The sequence below is a fragment of the Haliotis asinina genome, chromosome 13 (genome assembly GCF_037392515.1).
Source record: "Haliotis asinina isolate JCU_RB_2024 chromosome 13, JCU_Hal_asi_v2, whole genome shotgun sequence".
NCBI classification, from domain to species: domain Eukaryota; kingdom Metazoa; phylum Mollusca; class Gastropoda; order Lepetellida; family Haliotidae; genus Haliotis; species Haliotis asinina.
In genome coordinates, this window is record NC_090292.1 from 41,623,388 (window position 1) to 41,648,477 (window position 25,090).

At 40.8% G+C, this 25,090-nt stretch overlaps 1 protein-coding gene across 1 annotated transcript; it reads right to left on the minus strand.

Annotated features, from left to right (window-relative positions):
- Nucleotides 1-1,343: 1,343 nt before the first annotated feature.
- LOC137259553 (glycoprotein-N-acetylgalactosamine 3-beta-galactosyltransferase 1-like) lies at nucleotides 1,344-10,660 on the minus strand. Its single transcript, XM_067797181.1, has 3 exons — nucleotides 10,561-10,660; nucleotides 5,671-6,296; nucleotides 1,344-1,676 (listed from the first exon to the last, which is right to left on the minus strand). Exons 1-3 carry the CDS (start codon nucleotides 10,658-10,660, stop codon nucleotides 1,344-1,346), a joined length of 1,059 nt encoding a protein of 352 aa, XP_067653282.1.
- Nucleotides 10,661-25,090: the final 14,430 nt, after the last annotated feature.

The following is a 25,090-nucleotide window of genomic DNA, read 5'->3' on the forward strand; positions in this document are numbered from 1 at the left end:
TAACCGTAGTGGACGTAGCCAGTCGTTACAAGGAAGCCGAACCCTTGACCACGAAAGATTCGGCCCAGGTAGCCAGAGGATTCGAACGCATATACAAACGCAGTCCGCTGACGTGGCCAACAGAGCTGCAAGTTGACCCCGGACGGGAGTTCATGGGTGCCGTGTCACAACTGCTAGCCAAACACGATACAAAGGTCAGGCGTGGCACGGCCGGAGCCCATCGCAGCCAAGCCATAGTTGAGAGATTTAATAGGACTTTGGCTGAGCGCTTGTTCGGCCATCAGTATGCTAGGGAGATGGTCACCCCTGGAAAACGATCGACTGAATGGGTCACGAGGTTACCCAAGGTGGTGTCGGCAATCAACCATGAAGTCACCCGTCTCACCGGTAAGAAACCGGCAGACGCTATCAAACTAAAATCAATAGTTGCAGAGTCGGCCGCTCCATTGCGTGGGAAGGAGAAACAGATACCAGATAGGGCCCTAGTGAGGTATCTATACCAGCCGGGGGAACACGAGGGTGATAGCCGTAAGCGGGCCACCCATCCTATATGGTCAGTCAAAACTTACAACATAGATAAAGTGGATATAAAAGCCGACGAACCTAACTTGTACTACTTGAGGGATGGGCCGGGTAGGGGGTTTGTAAGAGAAGAATTATTGATCGTACCGTACGGCACAGTATTACCTCCTACCAACACACGTTAAGTAGTAGGGGTAATAGTAGCAAGAGCTAAGGGCCCAACCAAAGCCTTATTTAGTAAATAAGGCTTTGTAGAGACTTTTCTTGAAAGTGTTTTAAAACCCCCATTGTATATACTACTATGCTAGTTCCTTCATATTTCATACCAACAATTTCAACCATGCCAAAGATAATGTTATGTTTCAAATGCACATAAGATCCCAAATCAGTTCTTCTGAAAATATTTATTCATGCAAAATCAAATTAAAATCAAATTAAAATGTTCCTGAAAAATGGAAAAAAAATAAAAGAAAGATGGAAGAAAAAAAGAAGATAGCCATGGTTTTCGTTAAGACATAAAATACAGCAATTATTCACGATTTTACCTTTCCTTCATTTCTGGGCCAGTGACTCAGTTAAGTACCTGTGAAATCAGAAGTAATGTAAAAGTTACACCAGAGAGCACTTTCACAACTTGGCTGTCCAGTTGCCCTAAACAACATGAGAACTATTTTGTTCTGTCGTCAAAATTAGTCATATTCACCTTTTGGTATTGTTGGAAAAGCTCTTGGCGAGTTCTATATGATAGAATTTGTATCAATAATATTTTCCAATAACAAAGCTGTCAGATACGGAATAATTTTGTTCTATCTAAAAAAAAGTCACGTGGCTGGTGTCAGTTCTTGATTGGTGGTTGGTGTCATTTCCTGATTGATGGTTGGTGTCAGTTCCTGTTTGGTGGTTGGTGTCATTTCCTGATTGGTAGTTGGTGTCACTTCCTGATTGGTGGTTGGTGCTAGTTCCTGATTGGTGGTTGGTGTCATTTCCTGACTGGTGCTTGGTGCCAGTTTTTGATTGGTGGTTGGTGTCAGTTCCTGGCTGGTGGTTGGTGTCAATTCTTGATTGGTAGTTGGTGTCAGTATTTGATTGGTGGTTGTTGTCAGTTCCTGATTAGTGGCTGGTGTCAGTTCCTGATTGGTGGTTGGTGTCAGTACCTGATTGGGGGTTGGTGTCAGTACCTGATTGGTGATTGGTGCTAGTTCCTGAATGATGGTTTGTGCTAGTTCCTGACTGGTGTTTGGTGTCACTTTTTAATTGGTGTCAGTCCCTGGCTGGTGGTTGGTGTCAGTTCTTGATTGGTGGTTGGTGTCAGTTCCTGATTGGTGGTTGGTGCTAGTTCCTAACTGGTGGTTGGTGTCAGTTCTTGATTGGTGGTTGGTGTCAGTACCTGATTGGTGGTTGGTGCTAGTTCCTGATTGGTGGTTGGTGTCACTTTTTAATTGTGGTTGGTGTCAGTTCCTGGCAGGGGGGTGGTGGCAGTTCTTGATTGGTGGTTGGTGTCAGTTCCTGATTGGTGGTTGGTGTCAGTACCTAATTGGTGGATGGTGCTAGTTCCTAACTGGTGGTTGGTGGCAGTTCTTGATTGGTGGTTGGTGTCAGTTCCTGATTGGTGGTTGGTGTCAGTACCTGATTGGTGGTTGGTGCTAGTTCCTGATTGGTGGTTGGTGTCACTTTTTAATTGTGGTTGGTGTCAGTTCCTGGCAGGTGGGTGGTGTCAGTTCCTGACTGGTGGTTGGTGTCAGTTCCTGATTGGTGGATGGTGTCAGTACCTGATTGGGGGTTGGTGTCAGTACCTGATTGGTGATTGGTGCTAGTTCCTGAATGATGGTTTGTGCTAGTTCCTGACTGGTGTTTGGTGTCACTTTTTAATTGGTGTCAGTCCCTGGCTGGTGGTTGGTGTCAGTTCTTGATTGGTGGTTGGTGTCAGTTCCTGATTGGTGGTTGGTGCTAGTTCCTAACTGGTGGTTGGTGTCAGTTCTTGATTGGTGGTTGGTGTCAGTACCTGATTGGTGGTTGGTGCTAGTTCCTGATTGGTGGTTGGTGTCACTTTTTAATTGTGGTTGGTGTCAGTTCCTGGCAGGGGGGTGGTGGCAGTTCTTGATTGGTGGTTGGTGTCAGTTCCTGATTGGTGGTTGGTGTCAGTACCTAATTGGTGGATGGTGCTAGTTCCTGATTGGTGGTTGGTGCTAGCTCCTGACTGGTGCTTGGTGTCAGTTCCTGATTGGTGGTTGGTGCTAGTTCCTAACTGGTGGTTGGTGGCAGTTCTTGATTGGTGGTTGGTGTCAGTTCCTGATTGGTGGTTGGTGTCAGTACCTGATTGGCGGTTGGTGCTAGTTCCTGATTGGTGGTTGGTGTCACTTTTTAATTTTTTTTGGTGTCAGTTCTTGGCAGGTGGGTGGTGTCAGTTCCTGACTGGTGGTTGGTGTCAGTTCCTGATTGGTGGATGGTGCTAGTTCCTGATTGGTGGTTGGTGCTAGTTCCTGACTGGTGCTTGGTGTCAGTTCCTGATTGGTGGTTGGTGCTAGTTCCTGACTGGTGGTTGGTGTCAGTTGTTGATTGGCGGTTGGTATCTGTTCTTGATTGGTGGTTGTTATCGAATCCTGTCTGGTCACGTTTGGTGGTCAAGGTTGATAGGTATCATTATGCTTATATCTATGTAGAGCCAAGATCCATTTCGGCTGTCCAAAGGCACTTTGTTTCCCTCGATCACTGGATGTCCATCTCAACAGCACATCAACTCCCTAGGGATCATACAACACTAGCAACCTACTTGGCGCACCGAGCAAATGCGGTTTTCCCATTCTTATGAGCTACCCATTCACAGCAACTGCAGGGTGGACTTGGACACATAGTCACAGTACTTTGTCCAAGTTTACTGCACGTTGCTGTACCCGCTAATAGGTGTTTGCACATATTCTCGTGGCCACCATCTGGTCACTTAGCTACCAGCGGATTCGTGGATTGTGTATTGTACACTATGTTGTATCGTGTAATGTTTGTACGAGTAACAGAACGATTTGTATAAAAATCCAGAAACGATGATGGTTTTGGCGTGGCATGGAATGGCATGTGTGTGTACATGAGTGTATGTGTGTATGTGGAGTAGGGGATATGTATTGTATCCATATGAAATAAGGATAACATCTCTCTCCTTATTTATCAACACCATGAAAGGGGGAATAAACATGTTTTGTAATGTCAAACTATTTCATTATCTCCCTTTGCACATGACTGATAAAGGGTACAGTCAAAGTTCTACTGTGTCTAAAGATACCTTGCTTCACAACTAACATTACGGCAGTAATTGGATTATTATTTCTCCTTTGAGTAAAAACATTCTGTTTTGTGAAATGAAACTGATTATTGTCGACAGTAAAGAGCCACGACTGGAGGTTTTCCAGATACCTTGAACAATTTCACAGTCCAAAAGGATATGGGAAATTGATTCAGTATGTATTTACAAAGCTGCAAGTGGTCTATATACTTGATTTTAAACAAAAACTGTTTTGAAAGCGGAATATAATGGATAATTCTGCACTGTAACAATCTTAGATCAGTCATGTAGGTGAACTGCCGTGGGATAATATTAAATATTTCCCAGTCTTTTGGTGGGAGATTTAGATTCAAGCTGTCCCAGTTTAATTATAGTGTTCTGTTTTCAATTCCAAATATAGGAGCGTTTCATCGAAAGATTTGCTACCTTTTTCTCTGAATGTTAGTTTAGACAAATTAAAATGTATGTCTGTTTAATGAAGCCCATTTCCGGTGCCCCCCGCACTGATAGTGCTGGAATATTGCTAAAGGTAGTGTTAAATAATACTTACTCTTTGCAGGGGAGACCAGGATACATTGGGACACACAATTTGTTTTGTGCATCCTATGTTCTATTCAAATAGACGCATCATCTAATCAACACTTCAGGGAACCAACTATTTCTTGCACAAGCATGAAATCAACGCATAATATCAATCACTGGATTTTCTGGCCCAGTCTGGAATATCTACTGGCCGACCGACACAGGACTGGAATACTGCTGAGTATCATTTTCTGATACATTTTAGGTTCATTCGTCGTAAAATATGTCCAACTTACAAGTTTTTATTCATTCACATACATCACGGTTGCCACCTGTCACCGTATCCCAACTTCGTAGATCGATGCTCATGACTTCAACAACTGTGTTATGGTGATCTGTCTTCAGTTGTTGGAGATCTATAGCCCATTTGTATAATGTCTTTTCTACATGTGAAGTCAAGTGTTAGAGATAGACGCTAGTTTTACTTATAAATTACTGTGATACGCTAGTTGATTGTACTGTCCTTCGTATTTCTGGTGTAATTACAACTACTTTTAGTCCCGGTATGGCGGAAATATTGCCAATGTGACTGTAAATGTTAGCTCACTCACTCACTTGATCACTGGATTATCTGGTCCAGACCCGATTATTTTCAGTGCACCGCCATATTTCTGAGTACTGCTAAACATATATTATCTATTAAGCCTGTTGTGCACAAACCCCGTGATCTGTCGAGTAATGTTTTGAACACTAACTGTAACTCTGAACATGTTATCCAAGAGAGATTTTGTAGGATATTGACATTTAAATTTTGTCTCACACAGCAGACTGTGATATTCAGGTGAGGCAATGTGTTTCCGGATGAATATAAGCCAATAGATTAGAGGTAAGGTTATGACAGGAACCAAATACATTCCAGGGTCTTGGAAACAATCCCCAGGAATTGAATTTTACCTGTCTTACTGTTGAAATAAAGTCCCAGATTAAGACAACACTGGGTCCTGTTCCTGTCTTGTGTGATGAAGTCTCAGTGTTATATACTTATATTTAAAGATCTGCACAGAATTTTGTTAAAACTGTTTTAAAAAAAATATATGAGAAAATTAAAATAAAAAAAAAAAAAAAGTTAATGTAAAAGGAAAATATTTGGCACACCTGACTTATTAAATACATCCGGTATAAACTGTTGCGTCTCAGCCATTTGGAAGCAGGATCATAAGACATATACCGCCCATGCTGATTGGATGATTCACCGACCAACCACCCAAAAGATTTTACCAAAGTAAGTTTTCTGATTTTGATGACGTATATACACATTTCCCCAGATAAATATATCAGTTCGTTTGGCTTACCTTCTTAGCACCGTTTTGATCAAAATATGATTCCGGCTGAAGGGGATGGAATCTGCTCCTCCCGAGGGCGTCAGTTGTATTGACTTTCTTCACCCCCAATTTCGCCATACATCTGCCGAACTCCACATCTTCTGGGCCACCATCACGCCGGCACAGTTTAGAATCGTGACCCTTCTTCCCATATCTCCTTAACGCCTCTTTACTCAGCACATATCCCGCACCCCCCTGGGAGTACCCTTCTTTGACAAAAGCCTTGAGATGATGGCCAAAAAATACAGGTTTGGATTTGTTTTGGGACGTCAAAAAGAACCGGAGATTTTCTAAAACAACATATGAGTCATCGTCAGCTTTCATGAACCAGTCGGCATCGTCAAAGTGGTTTTTGTAAATGTGACTGAAAGCCTGCATAGTTTTGGCTGTCAAATGTGTTCGGCCTTCCGGTACGTTTAATCCAATTGTAGGGAACTTTTTGTTTGTCGCAGAGCTCATGAAGAGGACTTTGTTGCAGCGCCTACTCCAGGTGTCACGAACTACACGTGCTTTAACAGCCAAGTTCTTTGGTGACGTCATAATCCAGCAGAGCACTTTCTCCTTTTCATACAGAGCCTTGGATACGTCATCATTATCTGTTAAAATAGAGAAGGAATCGTTTTCGAGCTATTTTGGGAGTTAAATTCGTACAGTGGCAGTGGGCCATTTATACTCCCGATCGACAACAAACGGTATGCACACAGTGTACCAATCCAAGACAACAAAATGTTTTGGTTTTGCTTCTTGCAATGACATTATGGCACTTTACCTCAATCCTTCTACATATCACTGATCGTATTGTTGCCAGTGTTATCTCATCTGCTCTTAGTAACCATTTCTTTCTGTGTAATGAAGCAAACTAGTGCATATTACTGTCACTGTCCACTGAGGTCAACCCCAAGATCACACACCTGGTCTTGAAGGAGGGACTCGTCTACAAGGGGGTGGGGCTAAAGGGTTCAACAGTCAAAATCGATTAGCTTACACACACATGTGACGTCATGAAAACAAAATGGCGTATATGGGCTTCAACTCTCTCCCTCATCAACACCTGATCTCAATCCAAGCGAGCAGGTTTGCCCACACCAGTCCAAGAATTTGGCGCTGCTTTGCAAGAACAGTGGCGCCGACTCTCCAGTAATTTGTAGTTTGTTTCCATGCGTCAGGCATTCCATAATGAAACATTGCATGGTGGGCCCATACACACTCCTGAAGGTTTGAAAAATCAAATGTCATTTCTTATGACCTTGTTTTCGCATTTTATTGATAAACGCTGCAAACACATTTACTGTGATTATTCTCAGTTCAATCTATCGACCTTAACAAATGATAACTTTCGTACCACATTCCTGTGTCATTTCCTTTATATATAAAGACCCTTGAAGGTCAGGGCTAGAATAGGCCTTGAGCAACCCATGCTTGCCATAAAAGGCGACTATGCTTCTCGTCGACTAACGGGATCGGGTGGTCAGGCTCGCTGACTTGGATAACACGTTATCGGTTCCCACGTTGTGCAGATCGATGCTTTTGTTGTTGATCACTGGATTGTCTGGTCCAGACACGATTATTTACAAACCGTCGCCATACAACTGGAATATTGCGAAGTGCGGAGTTAAACTCAACTCAACTCACTCACTCACTCACTCACTCACTCACTCACTCACTCTTTTATATGTTATTTAATATATGATTGTGGAGTTTCTAGTTTGACTTTTTATATGAGATAATTAAGGAACACCCTATTTCACACTATCACATGTCTCATCCAAGATACAAATGGCCTGATAAAGGTAAGTTAGTGAGTAAATGAGATCTGCATAGGGATGTTAATAAGGTGTCACCTAATGGCGCTTCTGTGTGAGATATATTGTGACACTCAAAACACCTTCTTATTACACATTTCATGAAACGTCATTAAAGTACAATTACTTTCAGAAAAGACCAGATATAGACACATATGAAATGATGTTAGAGCTGAAAATGATTGACGTCATCATACTGTCGACGTCATTAGACGGTTTGACGTCATAATAGGGGTTAATTACTGCACTGGCATGATTGTGACAAAGATTTAACTGAACCTTTGGAAGAATGTATGTGTTATCCTCGCCTCCCCTTTGGAAATGCAGAAATTTGCCAATCGGTTCTCAAAACCGATATGACACGTCAAAGACACAAGCGCCCATGCAGTGAGATGTATATGTTAAAATGTGCATGCATGACGCTGCAGTGTCCCAAAGATATACATGTCAGTTGTAGAATCGATGTATAACAGATACGTATATATCAACCAATCACGTTGTAATACGTGATCACGTGAGGTAGCGACAACGAGATAAGTGTCAGTGAAATTAACGAGTTCCGGGAAGATCAACCTTAAACCCTTACGTTAGAGTGACGATAAAAAAATACGCCCGTTGCACAAAACAACCTTAGGCCAACCTTAACTCGGACTCCTTGACCGTAACCTTAACTAAGGCTGGACTCTTCAGCGCGCTGGAGCACACTCTCTGCTTCCTCAAACTTCTCTCAGTCTCGTTGTATAAAATAAAAGCAGCTGCCATGTTCCCTTCCCAACATTAAGGACGCTAAGGTTAGGTCGGGCCAACCTTAGTTAACAACCTTAACATGAGGTTAGCCTTGCCCGAGAGGTGAATAGTTTAGAATGTTGCGTTGAAATTAATGATGTTATGCTAAATTTGTTACTATGTGCAGATGACAGAGCTTTTATTTTCCTGACGAGGTGTCGTTGCACAAATTGTTAAATGGTGTAGCTGATTGGTGATTCTGGTTGTTAATATTCGGAAACCAAAGTTATTCACTATCGCCCTAAACGGTTTATAAGATCTAAATGTGCCTTTATGATTGGTGTCGAATTGTGTTGATTACACTTACGCCTATAGATACTTGGGACTTTTGCTTGGTTTAAATTTATTTAATTTAATTTATTATTTAATTCTTGATTTAAATTACACTGCTAAAGAAATACCGAAATCTGCCAATTGGTGATGTTCAAATTTAAGTCAGTGAGCGGTATGGCTGATAGCGTCTTTAATACACCGTGGTACGGTTAAACATTTGCCGGGACAAAAGGTGTAATAGCTTCCGTCAGAACCAGCAAAATATGACACTGAAAAGTCTGAAATTTTCAATATTTTTGTGGCTAAACAGAACGCAAGATACAGAGATTAAAAAAAGAGGTTTCATGTACACTACAAATGAGTCAAATCTAAAGTAATGGGTCACAAATATAATGTCAATTCACCGAAGCTTTTTGATTCTTCAAGATGTCTATTCGCTTCAGCGACTTCTAAGGTGCAGTGATCCCAATTGGCTTCAGTGACAGATATGTCATTGACGTCAGTTAACTTTAGTGGGATAAAGGGCATGCAGTACAGTCCAATTGTGTTCAAATGAGAACGGTGAATGAGGAAGTAACCCGACCGCACAAGACATGCATAAAACACGTGGTGCTGAAACCTATATGCCAGTAGGACCTGAAATATGATGCTTTATGATCGATCACTCATGTAGCATCGTGAATTTTAATTAAATTTAAATCGTTTAAATTTTAAGTAGTTTGTATATTAAGTATCTTATTCTTGACTGAATGAAAGAGATCATTTCATCAGGCCAGTCCTACTATAATGTCTACTCCGCTTATAAAAGTCTCAAATGGGCCAAAAACTTTATTTCACTCTGATGGCAGTTTGTTATAGACGTTGTGAGTAAAATATACCACAGACAGATCGTTACCAACATAGTTGACTGTAATATCTTATGAAACATGCACCTGTTCTGCTTACATTCGTTTTCTTTCAAAGGATATAAACATTAATTGCTAGATAGATAAAGGTATTGGCCCTTTTCCTACATGTACTGCAATACTGCTTTGTATTTTAGACCAAGAGAAAAAACAAACTCACATCACTCGTGATTACAAACGGATATTATGAAACTTACCGTGTAAGATCAATTGTACTTGAAAATATATCAAACAGAACTGTACATGTATAGCAAGAGCAAATAACGAACTGAAATCAGACCAACGTGGATAAGATAAATCGAATATCAAGGATGATATATAACTTATAGTTTCATTTATTCCTTTTTGCAATATGGACACTCCGATTGTCCACGGTGGCTTGTCATGCAGCTTTGTGCTTGAGGATATCGCCACTGCCTCTGACGTCACTGAAATATTGTTCGAAAGACGTAATAACCAAACTAAAACTCCGTGTTACTCACTCTCTGTAAGCCTTCGTTCAGTATCATCCCTTAAGCCGCTGTAATGGGTCTAACCACAGGCAAACTGTAGCGCAAATGGGTTGCGCAACGTAGAGACAATGACCAGTTTTTATACATGCGAGGGAAGCGAGCAAATGTTGGCAACGTAGTTTCCTCCTTCAGTTCGAAAAACATTTTTGATGTCAAATTAAACTATCGCCATCATCAAAGGTATACACCCACTTCTTCTCAGGGTTGTTCTCTCACATTTCCAACTCCATGTTGAAGAATTACTCACGTTAAATATGTTTTATTCAACATTTTAAGCTCAACTCGTGGTATATCAGACCGTTCTTCGCCTCCATTCCTCCTTCCAGCTTCCGGTTGAACGGAGTGAAGGAACAGGAGAGTATTCTTCCATATGGATATGAGTGAATAAATGTTACGAAAATTCTAACAATAGCGACGGCAGATAAGACAAATAAACTCCAACAGGTTCATGTCATATTCTCTATGCTGCACAACCCCATTTACGCTACAGTTTGCCTGAGGTCTAACAAACCCTTCTGCAATGACGTGACATGAAGACACTCTGCATACGCTAACTATTAAACTATAATTAATGTGACTAACCTTCATGGCGATGTAAGTCCTCAAATTTGATATTCCCGGACAAGTATTGGCGCAACGACTTATGAAATTCTTCATGGTAGTCCTTTGATGGATTCTGCATCTCCGTCTTATAGAGCACGAAACAAAAGGACGCCAATGTAAACCCTGCTATTAAACCAAGCACAGCAGTAAATAGTTTCGTTAGAGGGGGGAAAGTAGCCATTTTCTATCAATGTCGCTAATGGATCGAAGATATTTTTCTGTCTCAAAACGATACGTTTCAAAATGCAGTAAAAAGCGAAATAAACTGTCTACATCACTTAAAGGCATGAGGCACCATCTGCATGTCTACATGCCAACGACGAATGCGCTTGACTGACTGCTGTGAATTACTTTGACTCGTACCTTACCTTCTGTTGACTTGCGTTAAAGAGGCACTGATACGCACCGATTGATGTTTCTCCGCAACGGTCTAATTACGAAACCAAACTGCACGTTGGTCAGCAATTGTTCACACGACGGAACACGGGAACTGGGTTACTGTCCACATTGGCAAAATTTCTTCACCCAAACAGTGAGAAGAGTTAGTGTCCATCCTTTATTTGAAAATATCCCTGCAGTGGTATTCCTTGTCTGATTGTAATAAAGTATCCCAGCAGTGCAGGTTTTGTCTAATGCATGGATGGTATAGTGACTGATCCAATTTGATCCTATATCTATTTTTTACCTCGATATTGAACCATGGCATGTGAAAATATGATGTTCACAGGCACGTGGCAAGCCATTTGTGTCGTGTAAGTCCGATAGATTGCAAGGCCTTTCATTCAGATAGTATTGATGGTTGGCCCAACTTTCATAGCAAAAAGCATGTGTATGCTTTTGTAGCTATACGCCCCTGGTCTACAAAAAACACACATTTAATTTATTTGAATACGGAAGCTAACAACAGTGACTTGGATAGAAAAATGTGAAATTTGTCATAGGAAAAAACTCATTATACCTGTTTAACCACGTACACAGCAAATGCTTATATGTGTTTCGCATGTAACAACGAAGTTCCGCTGGTATCCTCAAAACAGTTTCTGGCCATATGTGTTCTCAGGCTGCATGCAATACAGCAATTTCGTCTCCCTTAAATCCACGTTTGGTGGTTTGTCACCATTCACTTGATGGTCAGTTAATGAATTTATAATAGGTATAATTAGCGGTAACACAACTCAGATTACTTGACAAAGGTTCGCATTTGGCATTTCTTCTGTCTGGAGTAAACACTCAACATTATAAGGTCCGACGTCCCAAATGTATTGCATGATGTGCGTGTAAGTGATGCAAGAGGGTTTATCAGAGGAGTTAAAAACAAGTATCGGTCAAAGGATTAACTGATAACACACTGATTGATTAATTACTTTTATCTTCCACAGTTTTGTGTAAAAGCAGTAAATACGAGCGTAGATTTACCAACTTATACTGACTACACCATGTCATGAAGTGCTAGTGTGAAAACAACATCCTTCTTTCAAAGAAATAACCGACAATGCGTTGACTGATTACTCATTATTGGCTACCTAAATTACTTAGACTGGCGGGCATCATACAGTTAGTTGCTAGGTGTGTTATCTTGGGTGATCAATGAGACAATACACCTATGTGAAAAGCCTGAAACGAAATATGACTTGTTCGCATATTAGACTGTTGACAGACACGTGGAATAGATCAGGATTACTCATCAGCTGCAGATGAATGGCATATCGATCTTTCATGTCGATATTGATGGACACATTCCTGAACAAGGTAATAGCCTGACACTGTTGCTATAACTTTAGTCTGTTTTAAGTTTAATATTTGCATTTTGTTTTAACTTATTTCTTGTAGCATTTAGCAGAATCTGTATTACAGACAACATACACTACGTCGCCCAGTCTATACAGTTAACTATTACGTTCATGTTATAAATTTACTACACGCATAAGCAGGTCTAGACCATGTGCTATTTTATTAACTTTCAAAATGCATACAGATTTGACAGCAAACTAATTAGGGTTATAATACAAAATATAACGACATGCATTGACTTCGTCATTCAAAATTCGGTGATCAAACTTCAAAGTATTTCATTTGTGTTGATCAGTCTATATAAAAAATGTCAATTGCAGCAGAGGCCACGAACCAGTCACAAATTCTGGGATATTATAGTACTCACGGGAGGAAAACAATAACAAAAGGAACAGCTATTACACGAAAATTGCTCTGCATCAGTGCCCCTTTAACGCTGTATGTCATTAACGTGTGCAGGCAAATATGGATTCATGTACACACACAAGCACATTTCTAATTGTGAACTAAACAGCGTAGAATCACTAATTTGGCACTCTTTCTAGATGCTTTGACTCTCACATGCATATTTTGGCTGCACGAACTTGTGCACGATATAGTATACTGAAACCACACTTTCCCTCAAGGGCAGATCCTAACTAAACGTCTTCTACGGGCATATCCAGTTTGACGTTTTTCTCATATTTATGGCATTAGCAATGTTTTTGGTAATACTTTGTAAAGAAATCACCGCATTGAAACAATGCGACACATCATGTGATTGATTGATTGTTTGGTGGTTGATTGACTGATTGGTTGGTTGGTTGGTTGATTGATTGATTGATTGTTTGGTTGTTTGGTTGTTGTTTGCTTGTTTGTTTGTTTGGTTGGTTAGTTGGTTGTGTGGTTGTTTGGTTGTTGGATTGGTTGGTTGGTTCTTGTCGTAGTGAGAGCAGCAGAGAGCAAGACAAGAGGATATTAAGGAATAGCGTTGCTGCTCCGGGTGAGCGAGTGCGTACTATAACAAAAAATAGCAGCTGTTTATTTGACTGCGACACCCTAAGAAACCAGGCACCATGACGAGTTCTTTTTTTAACGTTGTGTCGCTGAGTACACAGGCGGTATTTGCGACGTCCTCAATATGAGTGTGACCTCACCAACAAACCTAGTGTCTGAGATTATGTGTCATGTGTGTACAAGCTCGCATGCATATGGATCCACATGTTTTCGGGTGAAACCGTTTTTTACACACATTTCAGATGAATCACAGTTTTCAATACCCACAGTCATTCCAACATCCAGTAACTGCGCCGCTCGAAGTAGAACAAGAGGTTGTGAGCCAGTTTAGCAGGACAATGCGATCAACCTGCTGTATTCGACATAGTCATGACTGTAACCTCGACGTAAATCTGTGTATTTGGGCCACTAAAATAACTCCAGGAGGAATGCTCATCTGGGGGCATATTTGGTGTAGAACTACACACAAAATAAGGCGTCTTTCGCCCTCCAGAACGCATGCAGTTGTGTTGGTTGGACAATCGCGACACTCGTGGTGTCAGCAGAAGAGCATTCCAATGGTTTTGCTGGTTGACTGGACGTGAAGATTGTGGGGTACCTTAGCAAGTGATAAACAGGGATGGCAGTTACCAGTCACCTGGTCTGTGTCTTTGTGAAGTGCATAGAAGTAACGATGTATTACTTGTCTAGAGCTGTCTTGAATGTGTTTAGAAGTAAATTCAGAGAGATCACGTTGCAGTTTGACAGGGTGTCGATCAACCATTAATTTGTCCCTTTTGCCGAGCGCCAGGCAAGGTAACAACAAGTAACAGACCATACGAATCTGTTACATTTACGGGCGAATAAATTATATATATTTGTGATACTAATTTTCCGGAAATGACCTGTGTTGAACCATTAAAAACAAGAGTAATTTATTCCAAATAAAAAATGACTCCCAATTCTGGAACCTGAATGGACCATAGCTGGGAGTACCTGATTTAGAATACCAGTTATGGAAGCCATTGTGGCTGAGGCGGTTAGATCGCTTAATTGGTATGACGACTTGGTGCCTAACTTTGTGAATGTGGTGTCGAAGTCCAGAATGGACCCAAACCGACTTTAACACTTGATACATTTGACCACTTTCTAATGACACAAAAGTCATAGTGTAGAGTATGTGAAGATAACTAGCTCATAAGGAAGACATTTCCGATTATTTGTAATAAGATAATTCATATTATTTAAAATGTCACTGACCCCGTTGTGGTTCAACATTTAGATGATATTCGTCAATGTCTGTAAATCCCTCTGGTCCTTTCCGTCAAGGCCTGATTTATAAAACCGGACACGTGGCGACCTCTGGTGAGATGCCTGGTCCACCCTGAAATATGATTATTATCTCTATTCCGACGATAATATACTATGTTTATGACACAGTTTATTCAAATACAAAAAGTACCCTTGATACGAGTGATACATTATTGCACGTAAGGTATATTATTCATAACATTAGCTGTTGTGCATGGTGTAATACATATGCGATCCGAAAGGCCGAGGGTACATAAGGGTACATAAGGGTACATGAGGGTACATACTGACACACACAGAGGTTGCGTCACATATGCGCTGACTGATCAGATGACAACAAATTTAATTTATTTAGACATTGTTTCGCACAATTCAAAACCTACGATGGAACAGAAAGCATTCGGATAAACATCGGTTATTACATTCGTGATCAACTTCATTCGTTCCCATTCGACTCTTTCCGTATCCTCCGAGAAGACGTCTCGATGTTTGTTTTGTGGGAAAATATGACAAACCAATGAGAGCGCACGTAAGGACCGAGTTGCATTGATACTGTAATGGTAGGGTTATATTAGGTATTAGGAAGAAATGAAGTTTGGGTACATAATGTTAAGTAGTTAATATTTGTTTTGCAGGGAATATCAGGATAAGATAAAGGACTATAGTGTAGGCATTGTAATTTCCAGTAGAATATCAAGATAGTTTAAGGGGCAATAGTGTAGGTAATGTAATTTCCAGTAGAATATCAAGATGGGATAAGGGGCAATAGTGTAGGTAATGTAATTTCCAGTAGAATATCAAGATGGGATAAGGGACAATAGTGTAGGCATTGTAATTTCCAGTAGAATATCAAGATAGTTTAAGGGGCAATAGTGTAGGTAATGTAATTTCCAGTAGAATATCAAGATGGGATAAGGGGCAATAGTGTAGGCATTGTAATTTCCAGTAGAATATCAAGATAGTTTAAGGTGCAATAGTGTAGGTAATGTAATTTCCAGTAGAATATCAAGATGGGATAAGGGACAATAGTGTAGGCATTGTAATTTCCAGTAGAATATCAAGATAGTTTAAGGGGCAACAATGTAGGTAATGTAATTTCCAGTAGAATATCAAGATGGGATAAGGGACAATAGTGTAGGCATTGTAATTTCCAGTAGAATATCAAGATAGTTTAAGGGGCAATAGTGTAGGCAATGTAATTTCCAGTAGAATATCAAGATGGGATAAGGGGCAATAGTGTAGGTAATGTAATTTCCAGTAGAATATCAAGATAGTTTAAGGGGCAATAGTGTAGGTAATGTAATTTCCAGTAGAATATCAAGATGGGATAAGGGGCAATAGTGTAGGTAATGTAATTTCCAGTAGAATATCAAGATAGGATAAGAGGCAATAGTATAGGCATTGTAATTTCCAGTAGAGCTTAAGGTTTTATTTATTATTAAAGATTTTTGGAGGCAAGTTTTTTATGCTCCTTTTTTAACATTGTTGGATGTTGACGTTATTTTTGAAGTTTAAAATAAATAGATTGTGTTTGTAAAAATCATGATTTTGGTTGTCAATTTGAGTTTAAATCTCTTGTTCCTGAGGACCTGAGGACCCGAAACAGGATCTTCTTGTTACAATACAAATAATCCCGAGTACTTCAATCGTTTATGACATTGTGTCTTTGTTTAAAAAAATATGATATGATGTCGTCATACTGAAAGTACAAAGAACTTAGCTAACACAAATGTTCAGCTAACACAATTGTGTTGCCTCATGTAACGTTTTTGATGAGGATAATGCCATGAATGTACTTTAGTCAGAGGTAGGGGCCATACATAAATGTTTTCGAGTATTCCTTTTGATAATCCCATCTGGGATGTGGTGAGTGAGTTTAGTTTTACGTTGCACTCAGCAATATTCCAGCTATATGGCGGCGATCTTTTAATAATCGAGTCTGGATCAGACAATCCAGTGATCAACACCATGAGCATCGATCTGCACAACTGGGAACCGATGACATGTGTGAACCCAGTCAACCATACTAGCCTTTTCATGGCAAGCAAGTCTGCAGAAGGCCTATTCTACCACATTCACGGTTCAACTTGGATATGGTTCCAAGTTTACACGAATGTCCAATTTTAGAAAAGTAAATCATCAGTACAAAGTACGAGTGCTTTGGTGGCATAAGATATCATTAGAGGCAAACGAGGAATAGATTTGTCCTTCAAATTTAAAGTAGTTTTGGTGTTTATGTGCCAAAATGAAATACATCCAGGGGGGAACACGCCGCTATTTGACCTGTCCCGGAATAACACGAGTTGGTCACGAATGGATTAACTCGTGTTGAGTGAGTGAGTGAGTGAGTTTAGTTTTACGCCGCATTCAGCAATTTTCCAGCTATGTGGCGGCGGTCTGTAAATAATCGAGTCTGGACCAGACAACCCAGTGATCAACAACATGAGCATCGATCTGCACAATTGGAAACCGATGACATGTGTCAACCAAGTCAGCGAGCCAGATCACCCGATCCCGTTAGTCGCCCTTTACGACAAGCATAGTCGCCTTTTATGGCAAGCATGGGTTGCTGAAGGCCTATTCTAACCCGGGACCTTCACGGGTCTAACTCGTGTTATCGCAAGACAAGCCTGCTACCGACTGGTACCCATCTGGAAGGATTTTTATATTGGGGCATGAACATCAGAACGACAACTCTATCCTTGTTGGTTCCAGTGGTACTTCAGCATTACCACCGATGCCGTACCGTAACGTTGTTGTTTTGTTTGTTTTTAATTCATTTCTTTTAATGGAGTAAACCTGCTCAACACACATTCTGTAATTATTACCACCTGTTCACCTTGTTTTTCCAATGTTTGCCTCTAAATAGAGTTTAAGCATCACACATGGGATTTGTTTTGTCAAATATGCAAACGAGAGTATCTTTTTCAGTACATTAAATCCCCAAAGTGACCCAAAATATTTAGCAAACTGAATATTCGTGAAAACGTGCTGTCCGCTGCTGAAATTTTAAAACGAATGTGCCGAAAAAACGTCAGACTAAAGGCACCCTTGAAATGTAAAGTTGAAGTTAAAGTTTAACAGATTAAAGTCGATAACTTATTATTATATAACCCTAATTCTTTAAAATGTCGGAAAGCGGACGTAAAATCTCCAAAGCCAGTCCAACGGAAAAAAAACCGTTACACGCGTCAGTTGCACAAACACGTGTGTATCTGAATCTAATCTGTTCCCAAGGTAGCCAGGTGGCTATGTCGCTCGCTCGTTACGCCGAAAACCCCGGTTCAAATCCAAACATAAGTGAGAATCCCAGTTCTGATGTCGCTACGATATTGCTAGAATATTGCTAAGAGCGGGGTAAAACCATATTCTCTCACTCACTATATGGAACGGACATAAGGCAGTTATTAGATCACCTTACTCAAAACCTACACTCACTCACTCATTCACTCACTCAGTCACTCACACAATGTTGTATGGCCTGGTATTTAACTCCACCCCCACCCCCCAACCCATAATACAATCACCGCAAGAGTTCTCATAGTGGTCCACAGAAGCCAGTTTTTGTCGCAAGAGGCGACTCAAGGGATCGTCTGGGCAGGCCTGGTTGATTGAGTCATCATACCTCGTCAGTACTTATAATATCACCCTGTGGTTTGCTATTTAAGATCTCAGATATATAATGAGAACATTGCGAACAAAAGACGAATGAAAAGACGAAGTTAAGCAAGGAGGAACTAACAAAGAAAAACGAACGATTGAACGAACGAGCAACTAAATAACGTAAGAGTAGACGTGAACAAGCGTATATACAAATCCTGGATCAAAGGAAAAGACATATGTTTTTATTGACCAGTTTCTTCTTTGTCTTAAATTCGAGCTTTCTCACTGCCTTTCACGCATAACTAATACGTATTCTAATCAGCTGACTAATACGTATTCTAATCAGTTAACTATTACGTATTGTGGTCAGTTGGCTACTCACCCAAACGAGTACACGATGGACGGTACTTGTCGTCATCACAGATATACCAGCCTCCTTCTCCCAGTTTGCCCATGTGCAGCTTCCGGTGCTAGATTGTATCTACGTTGTCAAGGTAACTACATAGCCAACAGAGTTAGACATTAGTATTCATACAGTCAATAAACATCTTAGTCGTCAATCAGATTATTATTGTCAAGATTACTTTCGAGCCCCCTTCATACAACTTACACACTTCTGGGCTAAAATTGCTCACCATAACTGTAAGGTAAACATTGTCTGCTTCTTCTTTCGAAACCAAAAATCTTCCAAACACATAAATAAGCCAGACTTTTTCTATGCTGAATAGGACCTTAATATTGACAAGGACATTGTGCAGACCCGTGAAGGTCCGGGATAGAATAGGCCTTCAGCAACCCATGCTTGCCATAAAAGGCGACTATATGCTTGTCTTAAGAGGCGACTAACGGGATCATCGGTTCCTTATTGCGCAGATCGATACTCATATTGTTGATCAATGGATTGTCTGTTCCAGACTCGATTATTAAACGACCGCCGCCATATAGCTGGAATATTGCTGAGTGCGGCGTAAAATGCATCCTCGATATCTCCAGGGTATACGTTCCACTATACGCTGGATGCATCTCCAGATATGGATGCTGGATGCATCACCGTTGAACCATCATCGTATGCTGCCGTATGCACCTTTTCCATCCATGACCGGAGACATTTCCAAGTATGAATTCATACGTTGATACCTCGGAAAAAGCAACGCGCATTTACAGTACATGACTCTTAGTCAAAATCACTATTGGAAGTTTTGTACACGCAGCAGGACGTTAAGATTCAGCACATGGACTGAGAGCTGGACACACAACGTGACAGTCTGTGCTACACTCTCACTAGGAGATGGTAATAATCTTTAATCTTCGACTCACTGTGCGCATGCTCAGGGCCTGTAAAAACCGCTAGCCAATTTCCGGTTTGGTTCGGTTCCGGTTTATATCCATAGGTTTCAAACAATGAGCATGAACGGTTTTAGAACCCACACCGACACGCCCCTCTGACAGTAATAAAGAAATATATGTTATATTTGGGATTACACTTTCTTGGTAAAGTACAAAATCTAGTACTTTTTTAGTTGAGTTCCATTCGGGATTCGAACCCAGACCCTCAGAGTCAGGTACATAATCGCCAGCCCATAAAGTCAGCCGCTAACCCACTCAACCACCATGATTATATCAGAGCACAGACACCAGTACTGATGTAACATTCTCACGTAGGAATATACCGCTGTTAGTAAAAGCATGTCCATAGATATGTTACTTTGCTCAGACGTATAGTTTCGTGCTTTCAGTGAATATACGAGTATGTGTGAAATTCTCATTACACATCATTCAACAGATCTGAACATAATTCAGCATGTGTCAGGTGTTAACATCCACCCAAAGATGAGACACGTCTTAAGACGCATGAACCAAGGATATTAAATTTAAAAGATTATCACAGGTTGTGTATAAATAGTGTGGCTCATTTGACCAGTACAGGATCAAACGGGCAATTGATTACCAATAACCATCGGTAGGTGACCTTACAAGGCTTTGTTACTGGCAGTGATGCAACCCACTATTACAAAGTGCATCCTAGCTATTAGTCGAACTTGCACCAGGTACAAGTCCAATCTTGAGGGGGTAAACTTCTGCATAAAAAGTTGAAATAAGTCTATCAATATGTTGCATAAACGCAGAGCTACTGGAATTTGTCTGAAGCAACAAGGTTTTGATCTACCGGGTGCAAGCAGGCTGCATAAAATCTGTGTCGAACCAAACCACTATCCTTCCTGCAGACATGGAAGGAGTGGGCCATTGTAAATAGCTCGACTTCATTTTAGGTACAAAACTTCGAAACATAGTAATCACATTTATTAAAAACGCCAAAGGGGCCTTTATTTTCTCCTCATTTTTGATAAGTGTTGCTTCCCAGAACAGGACAGGATAGAACTTTATTGGATTCTAGGTTGTAAGGCAACAGCATATGAAGATCACGATGACTACACTTAGGAGACAGGGCTGGGAGTCATATAACATACAAGTGAGTGAGTTTGGTTTTATGCCGCACCCACCACATAACAAGTAATACATAGAAGTAAATACTAGTAGTACTTTCTTTTATACAAAGTACTTACATAAAAAATCACAGTTTACAGAAAAATACTCTATAATTCACTTTCCCATCTATTTGGATATGACAGAGTTACAAAAAGTACGACGTTTTCGTAGTTGACCAACTTTCTCATTTTGAAACAACTGACAAGAGTTTCGTCTTAGTAAGGCTCAATAAATGTCTTTCTAGAATCAGCAAAATAGAGACATTCTAAAACTGTATGGCCTTCATCACTGATAAAGGTAATTACAGCGCCATATAGCTGGAATATTGCTGAGTGCGGCGTAAAAGTAAACTCACTAAATAATGACAGCGATTACCTATTCCTTTACACAGCCGATTTTGTCAACTTATCCATCGTCGACCCAGGTTCCTTTGTAGTGATCTTCACGCAGACAGATAAAATCGACATATATCGGTAACACCTCTCTGTTCACGTGGTCATGACAACTATTTGTACAATGTCACATGTCTTCTCAAGTATGTGTTTCAACATAATCATGCTCCATAAATATGTAATATGTGTATACAACATACAATAAAGATACACTAGCATTGATGGTAGTAAACAAAATTGAGATGGTTAAAGTTAACAAGCTGTTATCATGTATAAAGAGTATAGATAATGTTACGAGAGTGTATTTTTCTTTATTTTGTATTGCTATTGATTGGGTCACCATTGGGTTATTATTTGGGTCACAATGTTCAGAGTTTAGAGTGACAGTTATTATAGATTACATTTCCTGTCATCGACAATAGTGTTTTAGGCGCACGCCTTTAAGGTAGCGCTTTAGAGTTACCTCTCTTTAGTGTGTATTGACTCTGATCGCGACGGTACCATATTTCGCTGGAATGCTCAAGAATCAGTGACTGTATATATATATAAGACTGGTTGGTGTGTTGACACACACATGGACTTACACAGAGGTTTCCTGGAGTTGTGTCGTTTGTCTGCCCCTTCGTCAACTTTCAACCTACATTCAACACCGCTTCGCTGTGAAGGATTTAGTAGAGCCTTTTCTCACTGAAAACCAAGACTTTGGTGAGTTGATAATATACTTGTGAGCCAATACGTTCGGTTTGACTCAGTTGCATTGTATTAGAGACCTCTTTTGTCAATCTTTGTATCTTGCTCTTTGGTCAATACATGTTACTGAATATTTTAGACTTATCTGTGTTATATTGTGCTGGGATTTCTAATACCTTTTGTCACGGCACATTATTAACTGTAACTGTAATATGGTTAGTAAATAAGGGGAGATAACTAGGGCGACAGCAAATTATCTGGAAAGAAAATATGATACAATTGATCTCTCTTCAGGCTTTAGTTCAAAAGTATATTTGTAAAAAGATAGGTAGATTTATTGCCTTTCCGGTGATTTTTAAGGGGCTGTTCACACAATAATGTTGTCTTGCACTCTGCAGCTGATGCTGGTATTTCTGGTAACTGTTTTAAATATCATATCATCAATATACAGCAGTTTATTTGCATGTGTTAAAACTCAAAGGGTTTATCTAAGTGTTTCACATGTAATACTGGCACCGGTCAGAGTTCTGTGTGACCCGTGAAGGTCCCGGGGTAGAATAGGCCTTCAGCAACCCATGCTTGCCATAAAAGGCGACTCAGCTTGTCGTAAGAGGCGACTAACGGGATCGGGTGGTCAGGCTCGCTGACTTGGTTGACGCATGTCATCGGTTCCCAATTGCGCAGATCGATGCTCATGTTGTTGATCACTGGATTGTCTGGTCCAGACTCGATTATTTACAGACCGCCGCCATATAGCTGGAATATTGCTAAGTGCGGCGTAAAACTAAACTCACTCACTCACTCAGAGTTCTGTGTCACGCTGTTTATCATATTTATTGATAGGTTGTTTTCCATGATGGAACAGGTATAGGTGTTAAACCGTTTTAGAGGCATTTTAGAAGTTGCTGAGCTAAAGGTGAAGGAACAAGTTTTATGGAGAGAGGATAGGTTTACAGCACGGCGGGTGAGGTTGTAGATAACGCCGGTTTTAATCCTGAGAGGGGGATTAGAATCAAAGTGGAGGTATTGATCAGTGTGGGTAGGTTTGCGATAGACAGAGGTTTGGATAGTGTTGTCAGTATTGCGGGTGACAAGGAAGTCTAGAAAGGGTAGTTGTGAGTTGTTTTCAGTTTCAACATTAAATTGGAAACGGTGTAAGAATCCATACCGAAACGTCGCCATTGTGAAAATAAAGAAGTTGATCATCCATAAAACTTGCTCCTTCACCTTTAGGTATAGGTGTTAATGTTTCATCTGATTTGTGTTCACGTACGTTTGGTGATGATGCATCTGCATTCTCCGTTACATGTAATCACTTACAAAAGAGGATAAATGCACTTTGAGTGTTGTTTTTGTAAACAAACTGGAATATTAATTAACCTTAGTAAAACAAAAGATTTTGTTTCGGAAATTGCAGGCCCTTACGGGAGTATGAACAGTAGCTTTTTAACGACAAGCCTGTTGAAACTGTATCCTTTCATAAATACTAGAATTTGTATTTACACCACAACTTGTACGGAGTAAACCTCAAGGCTGTCTGGTATCTCGAGCTAACACGGCGACTCTTTCTATAAAAGGCTTTCAAAAAAAAGATGGGAAGAGTAAATTGTAAAGACTTGTTAAACTTTTTGCCTGTATGTTTTCACCTATTTTGTGCTATGGGTCTGAAGTTTGAGGCGTTAACTATCATCTTACGTCACACATAAATGCCGTTGTCTGACTGGCTATGCGCTCTTCTATTATTTGCAATGTACCCCACATACCCCACGTTACAATGTACTCCGCTGCCTATGGCAGCTCATTCAGTACGTCGTGGTAGTATCTCGAATAACAATGATAACAATAATAACGCATGATGCGCGGAAATTACCGATGTTTTGCGAATGCAAATAGATGGAAGGGATATAACTCCATATCGTTTTTTCTTGTGCTGTCTGCAAAACCTAGCGACGATAAAGATTTGCCTCGCATTCCAATATATATACTACCGACAAGAAATAAGGGAACTAATGAAATAATAGCGAATTTGAAACTGCTTTAAATATCCACTAAATCAATTTTAGGCGTCAAGTTCAATATCTGGTGTGTCCACCATGTTGGGCAACACATTCACGGCACCTTGATGGCATGCTGTTAATCAATTTCCGGATGGTTGCCCGTGGTATTGCCCGCCATTCCTCTTGGAGAGCTGTACCAAGCTGAGCCAGGTTGGCGGGTCCTGGGTCCCTGGCGTACACCCTTCGACCAAGAACGTCCCAGAGATGTTCAATTGGGGACAGGTCTGGGGACTTAGAGGGCCAGTCCAATGTCTGGATACCTTCTTGTCGGAGATAAGCGGAGAGAATTCGGGCCCGATGTGGTCTGGCATTATCATCTTGGAATACAAAATTTCGGCCGATAACTCTAGCCAGTGGAGCAACAACAGGACTCAATATTTGGTTAGCGTATCGCTGACCAGTCATGGCTCCGTTAGTGATGACCAAATCTGATCGTCCGTCATGTGTAACCCCACCCCACACCATGACACTACCACCTCCATATCGATCATGGTCAAGAATTGCTGCTCTGGCATATCGCTCCCCGCTCCGACGCCAACAACGTTTTCTGCCATCTGTGAATCGTAGGCAAAACCTTGACTCATCAGAGAACATGGTGTAACGCCAGTGGCGCATAGCCCGTCCCTGATGCTGCCTAGCCCATGCCAATCTTTGGCGCTTCAGCTTACGCTGAAAGGGTGACACCCTTAAAAGGCCGTCTTGCTTTCAGACGAGCTTGATAGAGTCGGTCTTTAACGGTTGAGGTTGAAATGCGTCTTCCAGTGAGTGTGCGGAATTTTCTGTTGATGGCAGGGGCCGATTTAAACCTAGAGCAATTAACGTAATGAGACGATCCTGTCGTGGTGTCGTTGATTTTGGTCTACCACGCCCAGGTCTCGTTGCAACCCCACCCGTTTGACGGTACTTATCCCACAGGCGTGAAATTACACTTTTTGATTCACCCATCTGCCGGGCAACTTCCCCCTCTATCATCCCCACCTTTCTCCATTTTGTTGCTTCACCGAGATACTGCCTCGGAGGCATTTCTGTCAGTAAGTGTCAATCTCTATTGCATTAGTGATTGCGCCTTCTCCAGTACATTTACAGTAGTTAACTTCTGTATGCACGTGTAGCACGTGCTGGGCATGCATTATGCGAAATTCCATTGTCATTGGATGTTGCGTTTGGGAGATACGCCACGATAACGGACCCTGTCACAGTCAA

Bases quoted from the DNA above. Each gene is read 5' to 3' on its own strand.
- LOC137259553 (XM_067797181.1), bottom strand. From the start codon at position 10,660: ATGCAGAATCCATCAAAGGACTACCATGAAGAATTTCATAAGTCGTTG. The intron at 6,297-10,560 runs GTTAGTCACATT...CTATTTTAACAG, and splicing joins GGACTTACATCGCCATGAAG to ATAATGATGACGTATCCAAG. The intron at 1,677-5,670 runs GTAAGCCAAACG...ACCCCCAATCAG, and splicing joins ATCAAAACGGTGCTAAGAAG to GTACTGACACCAACCACCAA.